General features: G+C 33.1%; 1 protein-coding gene across 1 annotated transcript; it reads right to left on the minus strand.

The window, feature by feature from the left end:
• Positions 1-10,389: 10,389 nt before the first annotated feature.
• Positions 10,390-12,814, minus strand: LOC107799020 (jasmonate-induced oxygenase 1-like). The gene is made up of 3 exons (XM_016622080.2): positions 12,343-12,814; positions 11,055-11,376; positions 10,390-10,962 (listed from the first exon to the last, which is right to left on the minus strand). The coding sequence occupies exons 1-3, from the start codon at positions 12,696-12,698 to the stop codon at positions 10,693-10,695; spliced, it is 948 nt and encodes a 315-aa protein (XP_016477566.1). The 5' UTR covers positions 12,699-12,814; the 3' UTR covers positions 10,390-10,692.
• Positions 12,815-13,843: the final 1,029 nt, after the last annotated feature.

Here is a 13,843-nt window from a genome sequence, read left to right on the forward strand (position 1 = left end):
AGAAAGACCATGAATTGGGGTTTCAATCAATAAAAAAGGTATTGACTTTTAAATTTAATATATTTCAGTTTCTTTTTAAAACTTTTGAGTAATTACCAAGCTGAATTTTGAAATATTTGGTATTATATGGACTTATTCAACAATTTTTGTTTTAATTTGAAAAAATCTTTGGGGCTTACACCTCACTAAAAAAACTCGCATCAAACACTCCGAATTGCTGGGCGTACGCCTCTTGAGACTTTCGTCCCACACCATCGCCCCGTGGATCGCCCCGAAAACGCTTTTCAAAACACTGGAAGCTACTCCTTTTGTTCTTCTTTAATTTCTTGCATATACATATGTATGCTTTCCTTTCTAATCCGTTTTTCCACTCTTATGGAGTCAAAGTTTGACTATGTGCTTGTACTAGATGCTTTCCCAAGTTATATCTTATATCTTGTTGGGTAAAACTGTAAGAAAATAGAACTACAAATAATAATGCATGGCATTTCTGGATCCAGATTTTAATAGTGTTGAAAAAACGACTTATGGATATTGATAGATTGAACTATAGGTTCAATACGAAAATAAAGTAGATTAGTTAACAACACCTCTTCATACACCAAAACTATGAATCATCCATTTCATCCTAGGATGTACATTAGTTGATCTTGTAACTCCTCTTTTAGTTCCATGGCTCAAAAAGTTTGTAACGTGAAACTTAAAGGTAGTGGTGAAGACTCGCATCATTCTCAAAAAGAAAGTTATAGATCTATATATGCACTCTTTAATTTTTAGCTTGTGGTATTTAGGCCTAAAATTCAGTGGTACAGCATTTGGGTTACAAACTGGTTTTGTAACTTTGTCCAATATCTGGCCGAATGAAGCCCAAATGTAGATACACAAAGCGCGAAGTGCACCAGTGGCCACTTTTAAGCCTGCTATTTAGAATATATTCACAATTTACAACGCACTTAAAAATTAGCCAATTTGCCCAAACTTCATAATTAAATATTCTGAATTGTTGTATCCTGAATTTTTGAACTGCTTATTTAAAATTCAGGACTTAGTGCCCTAAATTTTTAAGTTGCTCTTTTGAAATTCAGGACTAAGTTTCCTGAATTTCTGAACTGCTAATTTAAATTCAGTACATAAGATTCGAATTTTTGGACAAAATTTTTAAACTTTAGGAGACAATGTCCTGAAGTTTGGGAGAACTGGCTAATATTTAAATATATTGTAAATTGTGAATATATTTTAAATAATATGCTCAAAAATGACTATCTGGTGTCATACCTTATGCGCAACTAACCATCTTAATTCTTGATTGGACGGTGAATACATTTCTCGTTCATTCACTAAAAGAGTGGACCTGAACTCTTCTCCACCCTCTTGGGCTGTTAATATTGAACTTGAAATTGGTCCCGAAAGAGGTTGGAATATTCTTGAGAAATTTTCAGAAACCACTATTTTTAGTTGCTATTAACTTGCTGTAGCTACCATTTACTTAATTATTTCTTATAACTATCTTTTCACTTGTTATAGAGTGTATTCGATGTATTCAAGCTACTGTATTCATGAATACAGTAGTAAAACTCGGCGGAAAACAGGGAAGTCCAACTAATATAGACTGTATTCATATGTATTCGCGAGCTGTATTCGTGAATACAGTAACGGAAATCTGCGAAAAAAGGTCTCTCCAACTGTTTAAAAACGGTAAGTGAATCAATCAACGTGATAGACTCCTAATATAACTCAAAAAACTCAATTATACTTATTACAGTGACTTTTGACTGTTGTATTTAGATGTATTTTATTTCATTCAACAACTTTTTAAAATACACTAGTTGTTCTAGTTTTAGTTATGTATTCCAACTAAGTGTTTTCATCTGTATTCTCAAGCCAACTGTATTCTGCTGTATGTATTTGCTGTTGAACCTGCAAATACATGTCTCGCTTGAGTGATTTGCAAATCGAAAGATGGCCCTTCGAAATTGAGTGCTTTGGTGGGTATACCTTGGGTAACCCTCTTCTGAGTTGTTGAATCAGCCATCAGAGATAAAGTTTCGAGTTTTTTGGCGAAAGCATAACAATGGTGATTATTTATAAAAAATTAGTAAAGAGAAACAGAAGAAGCACAGTACCAGCGAAAATCTAACAACTTGAACACTTACCACAACGTTTTGGAGAAAATAATATTGAAAATTGAGTGAGACAATGGAGATGAATCAGTGGAGAATCGTGCATATAGAATGAGGAAGAGACTGGCATTGTGAGAGAGAGATAGTGGAGAGAGAGATCGTGGAGAGATAAGTTGGATACTATACAGTGATCTTGTGAGAGAAAGAATAGAAAGTAGGAGAGAGAAAAATATTAAACAGCGTATTTAATGGCTTAACAGTAGGAAGTGACCATATATATATATATATATATATATATATATATATATATATATATATATATATATATATTTTTATTTTTTTTCTGTTATAAAAACTAAAAGGTAGCTATAGAAAATAATATTTTAAAAAGGTATTTATTTATAATTAATAAGGTGTTAAGCTTTGTTATAGGAGGTAAAATTTCCAATATTCTTTGACCCAGAAATTTAAATGTTTTGCTTCTTCCTTTTGTTTTTAGGGGTTAAAGGGAAGAAATAGATTTTGTTTTAGATAATAAAGGAAAGAAAACAAAAATAGAAGAAAAGAGATACTTTAAAATGAAGATTGTATGGAAAATGAAAACACACACGAGCAAAGATAATGCAATGTATCATTTGTAGGAAATGAGAGCAAAAATTTTAATGATAACATTGATATAATATTCTTTGTAAGCGGATACACGAGTTGACTTGAGTCGTATTAGGCATTGTCTTAAAAAACTATTTTAGCAGTATAAAATATCTTCCCAGAATTAAACAAGTCTACCTCTATTTAAGAGAATACGGAAATCAGCAAAATTAAATTACAAACCCAACTAGTTAAAAGAGAGAACCAAAAGAAATTAAACTACTAATCTTTGAGAAGAAAAAATAAAGGAAAGGTGATGAAGACCGAAATTAGAAGGAAAGAAGTAGAAGGATTTCTTTGTCTTGCTAATGAATGATTTTCTTGTCTAGTTAAGAGCCTATTTATAGGCACATGTGCATGGATCCATATGCTAAGAGGAAAGAACGTGGCAAATGCGATTGCCACTTTTCAAAAGCTTCTTGCCATTTATCTCATAACTTCTAGAAGGGCTGCCACATACTTTTGTTTAAGACATTTGTCAACAAAGGGCTTTAAAATATTGCCAGTCCCCCACTATTTTAAAGACCTTCAAAAATAAACTTACTGGATTTGTATGGTCTAAATGCAATAGGTTTGGTATCTTTTGGACTATGAACCAAACTCGGACCGATAAAATTTAACTCACAGAATTACTGGTGAATTATAATATTTTTATGAACCAATAATTCTTATTGTAAGTCAGAGATTTTATCAATCATATTTCAACCCTCACAATTTCGTTGTTCAACGTGGTTTTGCGCCACTAGGTGTGAGCACCTAATTTTTGCCCTAATATAAAATTACTCCTAAAAAATTTAAAAAATAGCTTTAAATTATTTTTCTATATTTTTACTTAGTTTGCTTTGTACGTATTCATGTTTGATGCATTTTTAAGTTGCATTTTAAATCCTAAAGAAAATACAAAAATATTTTTAATTTTTACATTTTTTAGATTTTAATTGCATAATCAATTGCATTTATAAAATACTAAAATACCCAAAAAAAATACATTAGTAACTCTACATGCATTGGTTAGCTAAATGAATTAGTTATTTATAGAAAAATAGGTCATTAGATTAATTTTACAAATTAGTTGAAATTAGGAGTGTTAAATAAATTGATTAGTCTTGCAAAATACAAAGAAAGAAAAGAGAAGGCTATAGGGTCTCATTACAGCTTTGGGCCAGGTGCTTCTAGTGGCCCATTTTTTTCTATTCGCCCAAGCCCGCTACCCGCCGACCCAATATCCCCCTTCTTCCCTAAAATAGACCCTAATTTTTCCTCTCTCACTCTCGAACCACAACAGAGAATGGGCTCACTCCCCCCACTTCCTTCATTCCCATGAAGAAGAGATCAGATTGCCCCCTTACACATAAAACAACCTAGCCGCCGACTTCTTCTTATCCATTCCCTCCGAGCAGCTGTCCCCTCTCCCACTCCAGTCTCAGCAAAGGGACCGAAAGCACACACACATACACACACAAAAGCTTCGAACAAGAGGAGTGAAAGGGATCTGGATAGTCGCTTCAATTTTTGCTGGTTTTGCACTACATTTTTTTGAAAGTTTTAAGGCCTAATCGGGCTGGAATCATATTATTTCTGCTGCTGTTTTACTCGAATCTGCTGCTGAACTCCTACCCTACTGCTTCCTTCAGCTTTTACTTAGTTGCGTTAGCTTTGTTTCCTACCGATCCAGATACTAGTTTCATTCTCAGATTATGTATTGCCATACAGATGTTTTAGCATTATAAAATTTGCCTCAGTTTGTTCATCTATATGTTCGCTGAATACTCCTTCACTGTTTAACTTTAAATTCGAATTGGACCGAGTACACTAAGAAATAAGGATATGAAGTGAATTCATAAATAACTGTATGTGTTGTTTGGATATTGTTCGAATTCCTTGGATTTTGAATTTTGGAATCCTGTTTGTTATTGTTTTTTTGTGTGTGCAGAATTAGTATGAAATGAACCTGTAATGACTATATTTTGGGTTATAGTGATTAGCAAAATTAGTATGTGAGTGACTGTTATTTGTATATATTTCCTAAGAGTCAGCTAGCTCATTTATCTAGCATATAACAGAAACATGAAATTAGTTTTAGATTGGGGAATCTTATAGTTCATAAATGTCAATTGCTGAATCTCCGTGATTTTGAGTTGAACAGAGTTCTTAGACCATGAATTGTTTTTGTCTTGGTGACCATGGCTAGCACTCAGTACTGGTGGGCTTGTTACAGAAGCTCAAACTCTTTGAAACATTGTGAAGTTTTTTTTAAATCGCTGTAGGCGCATATGAGCTTATATAAAAAATGACCGCCAAAGCAATTCTAGTAATTCTAATGCTTTTCTCCAAAATAACTTTATTAATAATTTAAAAGAATGAACTACTCTCCACATATGAAGATCCATGAATTCTAGACTTCACACTTAATCCTGATCATAGAAAGAAATACTAATGAATATCGTAGCTTTCTTTAGACGCGATTAATAAATCATCGTGATTATGGGTACGGTTCCCATAGCATGGTCACGATACGTAAATTCCAATTCGAGTGTACGTTCCACGTGACTCGACCAGAACTTCAAACAATAATAAAAATAAGCAGGTCGTAAATCGCGGGTGCATTTCATGTGGCGCAGTTTGCGACGTGTGCCAAAACGACAAGTGTACGACATCGTGACTTGTTCCAGAAATAATTTCATAAATAATTAAAATCGGTTAAAAAGTAAAAATGCATAATAGGCTTTAAATATGTATTAAATCAAATAATTAGGCCAAGTATTAATTGTTAAGCGACCGTGCTAAAACCACGGAACTCGAGAGTGCCTCACACCTTCTCCCGGGTTAACAAAATTCCTTACCCGGCCTTTTGTGTTCGCGGACCATAAAATAGAGTCAATTTCCTCGATTTGGGATTTAAAATAAACTGGTGACTTGGGACACTATAACAACTATTCCAAGTGACGACTCTGATAAATAAATAATTCCATTTCGATTAACGTCACTTTAATTGAAAAAATACCATATCCTCTTCGGGAAAAAGGAGGTGTGACACTAGGTCATGCACGTGCCTAATGGTTATTCATGAGAGCTCCAGAGACTAGGCCAAAATCTCATAGGAGCGGCCCCACTCCACTCTCATATAGGTGAATTCATCAAGTGTATACTGCTTTTAAATACACCATCCATAAGGAATATGAATTCATTAAGAGTTATAACTCATCCTCTCAATTAGTAGCAGTTAAGCACTCTCTGTTAGTGCTTCAGTGTCAATATCGACTTGTTATTACCCATATGAACCTACTTCATGGGATCTTTAATCACATAGGTTGGGTTACCATCTCTACTGACAACATGTCAGCCTTAACCCCATCTTTTTTGAGGTTTGATGAATTAATTTTCTTCTCACAGGTTTAGTCAGAGGACCAACCAAATTTATCTCCGACTTCCCATAGTCAATGAAAATTATTTCATTTCTCAACAACTGTTTTATGACATCATGTCTCAATTTCATGTGTCTACTTTTACAATTATAAGATTTATTCTTTGCAATAGCTATTGCCGCTTGATAATCACAATGCATAGACACAAGAGGCAATACATCCTTTATTAAAGAGATATTAGCTAAGAAGTTTCTTAGCCACTAATCCTCATAACCAACTAACTCCAGAGCTACAAACTCTTATTCCATAGTCGATCTAGCAATGATTATCTGTTTAGCTGATTTTTATGATATTACATCACCACCAAGGGTGAATACATAACCACTAGTGAATTTTATTTCATCTGAATCAGAGATCCAATTTGCATCACTGTACCCTTCTAAACTAGAAGAAAATTCACTATATAGGATACCTAATTCATGGTTCCTCTCAAATATTTTATTAGTCTATCGAATGCAGACCACTGCTCTCTGTTGGGATTATGAGTATATCTACTCAGTTTACATACAACATAGGTTATATCAGGCCTTGTAAAACTCATTAAATGCATCAGACTCCCAATAATATGCGCATATTTAGACTGAGCAACTGGGTCACCATTATTCTTTTTCAAGTGCGAGTTAGCATCAAAAGGAGTGCTTACAAGTGTGACATTAAAATATTCAAACTTTTTAAGAAGTATTTCAACATAATGTTCTTGTGACAACATTATTCCATCTTCACTCCTTATAACTTTAACTCCCAATATTGTATTTACTTCACCTAGATCTTTCATATCAAAATTAGCAGACAAAAATAATTTAGTACTTTGCACAATATTTAAACTTGTACCAAATATAAGTATGTGATCAACATATAGGCATATTATCACATAATTATTTTCTACCACTTTAGTACAAACATATTTATCCACCTCGACTGAAGAAAAATCATCTCTTAGTAAGACTTGTTCAAATTTCTCATACCACTCCTTAGGAGCTTGTTTAAGGCCATAAAGAGATTTAATTAATTTACAAATTTTATTTTCTTGTCCAGGAATGACACAACCTTCAGGTTGAACCATATAAATTTCTTCTTCTAAATCACCATTTAAAAAAGCTGTTTTGACATCCATTTGATGGATAAAAAGCTTATGGATAGTAGCTAAGGAAATTAAAACTCGAATAAAAGAAATTCTAGTCACCGGTGCAAATGTATCAAAATAATTTATATTTTATTTTTGAGAGAATCCCTTTGCTACTAACCGAGCTTTATATTTAACTAAAGATCCATCAAGATTAAATTTCTTTTTGAAAATCTATTTACAACCAATAGGCTTTGTATCAAGAGGTAAATCTGTTAAAATTCATATTTTATTTTTCAAAATAGAATCGATTTCAACTTTTATTGTCTCTTTTCAATAATTAGCTACTGAAAAAGATATAGCTTCAAAATAATTTGATGATTCATTATTGACAAGAAAAGTCTGAAAATTATTTTCACAAGAAAAATATTCTTTCCTAGGCCTTTTGCTCATTCTCAGTTCCTCATTAGAGGTAATTTTATTATTTGTTTCGATAAGTGTATGAGAAATTTTATTAGACAGTTGATAAATATATTCAAAGAACTCAGCATTCTTTGTCTCAATTATAGTATTGCAATAAAGCACATCACTTTTTAAAACAAGAAATCTATATGTATCACTATGTTCAGCATATCCAATAAGCATGCAATCTGCAGTTATATAACCTATTTTTCTCTTTTTAGGTTAAGGTAAAAGAACTTTAGCAAGGCACCCCCACACTTTTAAATATTTCAAGTTAGGTTTATAACCCTTCCACAATTCATAAGGAGTTTTGCTAGTTCTTCTATGTGGTATTCTATTTAATAAGTGACATGCAGATAATGTAGCTTCACCCCACAAATTATCTGGTGCATTAGAACTAACTAACATAGAGCTCATCATCTTTTTCAATGTTCTATTTTTTTTATTTCAGCTACTCCATTTGACTCGGGAGAATATGGCGGAGTTAATTCATGAAAATTCCATTCTTTTCACAAAAATCATTTAAAGATAATTATTCTCCACCTCTATCATATCTAATTCTCTTGATTTTTCTACTAAGTTAATTTTCAACCTCAGTTTTATAAGAAATAAAAGAATTAAAGGCATCATCTTTATTTCTAAGAAAATACAACTTAGTAAATCTAGAAAAATCATCAATAAAAGTCACATAATATCTTTTACCACCTCTAGTCATAGTCTACTTTAGATCGCCTAAATCAGTGTGAATCAAGGATAATAAATCAGTCTCTATTTACAGAAAAATAAGTCTTTCTGGTACTTTTTGCTTCAACACATATTTCACACTTGTCTAAATCGTTTGAGTCTAAGCCAGATATTAAGCCTAGTGACTGCATTATTCTTATATATGCGATATTAATATGTCCTATTCTAGCATGCCATAAAGAAATAGACTCAACCATATAAGCAGAAGCATATACATTTTCATTGATAACATTAGATACATTAAGTACAAAGAGTCCTTTGTTACAATAGCCCTTTCCCACAAACACATTGATTTTGGTCATTATGATCTTATCAGATTTAAATGACACTTTTACTCCGGTTCTTTCCAACAAGGATACAGAAATCAAGTTTGCCCTCATAGTAGGAACAAGCAGTACATCAACAAGGGCTAAAGTTTTTCTCGAAGTGAGTTTCAAGAGAACTTTACCCTTACCCAAGACTTTGGTAGTACTTGAGTCTCTAAGGTAGACCTCTTCTCTATCATCCTCTATAGGAGTATAAGAGAAAAATGCTTCTCGATTTGCACAAATGTGCTGAGTAGCCCCAGAGTCTACCACCCATTCTTTTGCATGTGCTACAATGTTTACTTGAGAAATGACAACTGCAATAATATCATCTCCTTCAGCTAATTTTCCCTTAGGAGTATTAGTTTTTCCTTTGTCATTTCCTGCTCTGTACCTGCACTGTGAGGCATAATGGCCTAATTTTTCACAAACAAAACAAGAGCTTTTTTTTTTTTCTTTTAAGGTTAGAATTTTTAGGCTTGTAACCTCGAGACTTATTCTCGTACCTTTTGCTGTTGTTGTTGTTGTTGTTGTTGTTGTTGTTGTTGTTGTTGTTGTTGTTGTTGTTGTTGTTGTTGTTGTTGCTGCTTTGCACTAAATTTGCTTTAAGAGCTGTCATCCTAGCTTTGACAGACTCTTTTATGTTGGAATCTTCAATTAGGATGTGGGTCACAATTTTCTTAATGGTAAAATTTCTCTGTTTGTGCTTTAAGTTATTTTTATAGTCACTCCATCAATTAGACAACTTCTCAATTAACACTCCAGCAACAAACATTTTTGGTAAAGACATCCCCTCGGCCTTCAAGTCTTCTAGCAATTTTTGATATTCGTTGATTTGCACGTTCATCTCTTTGTCATCTCTCATCTGCCACTGATAAAAAATTTCTACTACAAATTTTTATTTTGTAGTATCTTCAGCAGTGAATTTTTTAATTAAGGCTTCCGAGATACCTTTTTCTTCCTTATAACTGCAATATACATTAAACAGTTCATTAAAAATAATTTGTAATATAGTATGACACCATACCTTGTTGGCATGTTGCCATGATTCCACTATTTTATTATCAGCGTCTGCACTAGGTTATGGATGCAGCAATGCATGTGCAATACCATGGATATCAAGTAGTGAGAAAATATGTTCTTGCCAACGCTTGAAATTTTCATTGGCAAAAATTTCAATATTTGACACATCTGGAAATGGTCTGGCATATGGTAGTGCAACTGAGGCTGGAACAACGGAGGTAGCGCCAATATTGGTAGTATCAGTAGTATTTTCAGTATCAGTATTGTTTGCCATAGTTTCTTAGTTTGTAGGAAATGAGAGCAAAAATATCAATAATAATACTGCTATAATATTATTTGTAAGCGGATAAACGGGTTGACTTAAGTCGTGCTATGCACTGTCCTAAGAAATTATTTTAACAGTATGAAATGTCTCCGCAGGATTAAACAAGTCTACCTCCATTTAAAAGGATACATGAATAAGCAAAATTAAATTACAAACTCAACTAGTTAAAAGAGAGAAACAAAAGAAATTAAACTACTAAACTTTGAGAAGAAAAAATAAAGGAAAGGTGATGAAGACCGAAATTAGAAGGAAAGAAGTAGAAGGATTTCTTTGTCTCGCTAATGAATGATTTTCTTGTCTATATTGAGAGCCTATTTATAGGCACATGTGCATGGATCCATATGCTGAGAGGAAAGAACGTGGCAAATGCCATTTTTCAAAAGTTTCTTGCTATTTATCTCATAGCTTCTAGACGGGCTGCCACATACTTTTGTTTAAGACATTTGTCAACAAAGGGCTTTAAAATATTGCCATATCATCAAGGGGAGACTAGGCAAATGTGTACAAATTTAGAAAGTTAAAAAGCATATGGAAATGAAGAGAAACAATGCTTGATAAGAGACACATAAATGATCTTTTATACAGTGAGTGAAAAATGAGATAAGCCAAGATCGTCTTCAAGTCCAGAAGTACGCTTGAGCTTATTTTCCTTGCGCTTTTGCAAATAGTCACTGTAAAAAAATCCCTTATACTTGGGTTTCTCAGCAATCTGCTTAGTGAAATCTGGAAGTGGTTCAACCCATTTTCCCCCTGATATATTATAGAAGAATGAAAATGAATTTCTTGATCTTCCGTTGGGTCTCACCACCCTATGATTTGGACTCTTGTATTTGTTATTTGTCAGCACCTTCAACAAAAAGGAAAAAGATAAAGCTCATAAGCAAAACTATTAACTTATACGTATATACACTGAGTGTAAATAATATTTTCTTTTTGTACCTGAAGAATAATACCAATGTTGACAACAAGGGCACCCTCCTTTGGAGTTACAGGGATCCATTTATCATCCTTTAGAACTTCAAGTCCTCCAATTTCATCCTGTAACACAAATGTTATGCATCCAACATCTCTATGTGAACTTATTCCCATCTTTTCCTTCTCTGTTGCTGGTAAGTAATATAGAGCTGTCAACACATCTGAATTTCTGTCATTGTTAAATTCTTGGAAAGTGCTAAGAGGTAGACCCAAGGATTCACTCAGTATGCTCTCTAAAATTGCTCCAATCTTCACAAATTGATCGAATAAATCTTCCATTACTGCTCTGAAACATTATTGAAGAAACATGAATTATTGAATTATCTTCTCAATGGCTATTCGTTTAACTTGAGAGTCAAGTTTTATTCTTTATATTTTAACTATTCATCTTTTCATGCCCTAAAGGGTGATAGGAATTAGATTAGTATTCTATACATTAGATTAATAGAGTAATGCAATCATTCACTCTAATTAATGGATAAAAGGGGACATAGAATTAAGTAGCCCTTAATCATTTCAGCCCCATATAAATTATTCAGTTCATGGGCAGCTCTGTCATAAATAAAAAAAGATGGCTGCAACTTTGTTTCTAAGTTATCAAGTCTGTATCGTATGCCATAGTTTACAAATTTTGTATACTTCAGTAGTAATCCGAAAAGATCCAATAACGTGCTAATTCTTATCTTACAAAATGAATGTATTAGCTAAAGGGTTTCCACAATCATTGAGGCCAAGAATCATTAGATAGCACAGAATGTGAAAACTTGGACACGGGGAAGTATGCTAGCCACCAGTTTAACTAGGAGCCACTTTACAAATAAACAACTTAATTAGTTTTTGCAAAAAGAGAAAAAATAAAAGTGTTGCTATTGTGAGCTTAAGTTTTATGTACAGATTGTATAAAAAATATTTACACGATTAGATCACTTATAAAGTATATAAGTAAATTATATGACAAATTTTAATTGGTAACATGGTTATAAAAGTATAGTGATAATGTAATCTATGCGGGTTGGATGTCTAATTGTCCAAGTAGTAATGATAGTGTCTTGTACCTAAACAGGTGGCTCACTTTTTCTAAGTAACTAGGAAGAGGACCAAAAATTTATAAAAGCATTGTATAAAGTTTTAACAGATCTTTTGATACAAAGGAAAAGAAAAAACTAACCTCATCCTTATATATTTGTTGATAAACAGTAGTGAGACGATTCTTATGCATATAACTTAAGTCCTAATATTACATATAACTTACCGGAGATGTGAATGATTAGAAGGAAAAACATTGAAGTTGGATCCAGGTTGAAGCATAACCAAGAACTCTGCAAACTCATAAGATGGATTTGGTTTTCTATTATAGCCAGCAGGAAAAGGTGACCCTGGCAATGGAGAACAATTCATTTTCTCTTCAACTGAAGACTCAAAGAATATTTTTGATAGTTTCAGGGCACGGCTCATTAAGTCCAAAGGCACCCCATGATTGATAATTTGGAAGAAACCATATCGAGAACACGTTTCGTCTATCACTTCTCTCACCTTTCTCTTGCCATCTTTATCTCCTTGTCTGAAGAAAGGAGAGAGATCAACAATTGGTATCACTGAATTAGCCATGTGGACTTGCAAAACTCGTGCATCTAATAAGAGGTTACAAACTGAAAGTATTTGTTTTGAAAAAATGTATAGAAGTACTAGAAGAAGCTTATTTCAAGATTACACTATAACTATATGAGAAAAATCAATAAATGTGTACGTCTATATATGTGGGTTGTTGGTTGATGATTAGCTTGGCGCTCTGATGACATATTTTTTTAAAAAGGGGATAAGTGTGGTTACTGATTAATTAAATTAAATAATTTTACTCCCTTTGCAGAACCATAGGGAGGGACATAATTAACCACCTCACATGGAGCATTCAATTTGGCAACTTTACGTGATTTCACCTCATATAACTAATATAATTTGCGACGTTAGATCTCATCTAGTACTCTTCGTCATTTGTTTGACAATTCTTTTAGCATTTTAAAGATTTCCTCTCAATACACTAGATTCCATCTGGCTTTAACTGAGGGAGAAGAGACGTGCATTGGTATCCAAAAATAGAGTAAACTATTTGAAGCAGTACTTGACGAGTTGACGTTATTTGAAAAAAATAAGAAACAAGATTGCAGTATCTACAGTTTTGAGTATTTTATATTAGTAACAACAAACAGTGGCTAGACACAGAGCTACAAATTGAGCCTTTTAAATTAACAGTATCTTACCATGTTTTTGTATTTAAAATTTTAAATATGAACAATGTTTATCCGAAAACGTATAAAGTTGAATTTGTACGTAGTTCTAAGAGTATGTGGTATAACTTGACACAATTCGTAAGAGTAAATAGAAATATCGAATATTGACTGTAAAGAATGAAAAATAAGCAAAGTTGAAAAGATGATGATTTATGGATTAAGCAAGAAGAATCATTCTATGAAGCTAAAAAAGGACAATTCTTCGGTATGAGAGTGTATGATATCTGAATTACAATGTATACCAAATTTGGTCCTTCACAGAAATATAGTCATCCCTTTTATAGTGGGGGATCCTATTTTAGATATAATTAGAAATACATAGTGGGAAACCCATAATAAATCAGGTTTTCCCTAATTCTCGCCGAGATTCTCTCCCTTAGTGCGGCTGCAACGACTCTTGTCTATGAGCTCAGTCTTGATCGGACTCAGCATTGGTCGGTTTCCAGTTTTAGAGCTCGATGTGCG

The sequence above is a fragment of the Nicotiana tabacum genome, chromosome 4 (genome assembly GCF_000715075.1).
Source record: "Nicotiana tabacum cultivar K326 chromosome 4, ASM71507v2, whole genome shotgun sequence".
Classification (NCBI taxonomy): Eukaryota; Viridiplantae; Streptophyta; class Magnoliopsida; order Solanales; family Solanaceae; genus Nicotiana; species Nicotiana tabacum.

Coding starts and splice junctions, on each gene's coding strand:
- LOC107799020 (XM_016622080.2), bottom strand. CDS start 12,698: ATGGCTAATTCAGTGATACCAATTGTTGATCTCTCTCCTTTCTTCAGA. Junction 11,377..12,342: donor TCTAATCATTCACATCTCCG/GTAAGTTATATG, acceptor ATAATGTTTCAG/AGCAGTAATGGAAGATTTAT. Junction 10,963..11,054: donor ACATTGGTATTATTCTTCAG/GTACAAAAAGAA, acceptor TTTTTGTTGAAG/GTGCTGACAAATAACAAATA.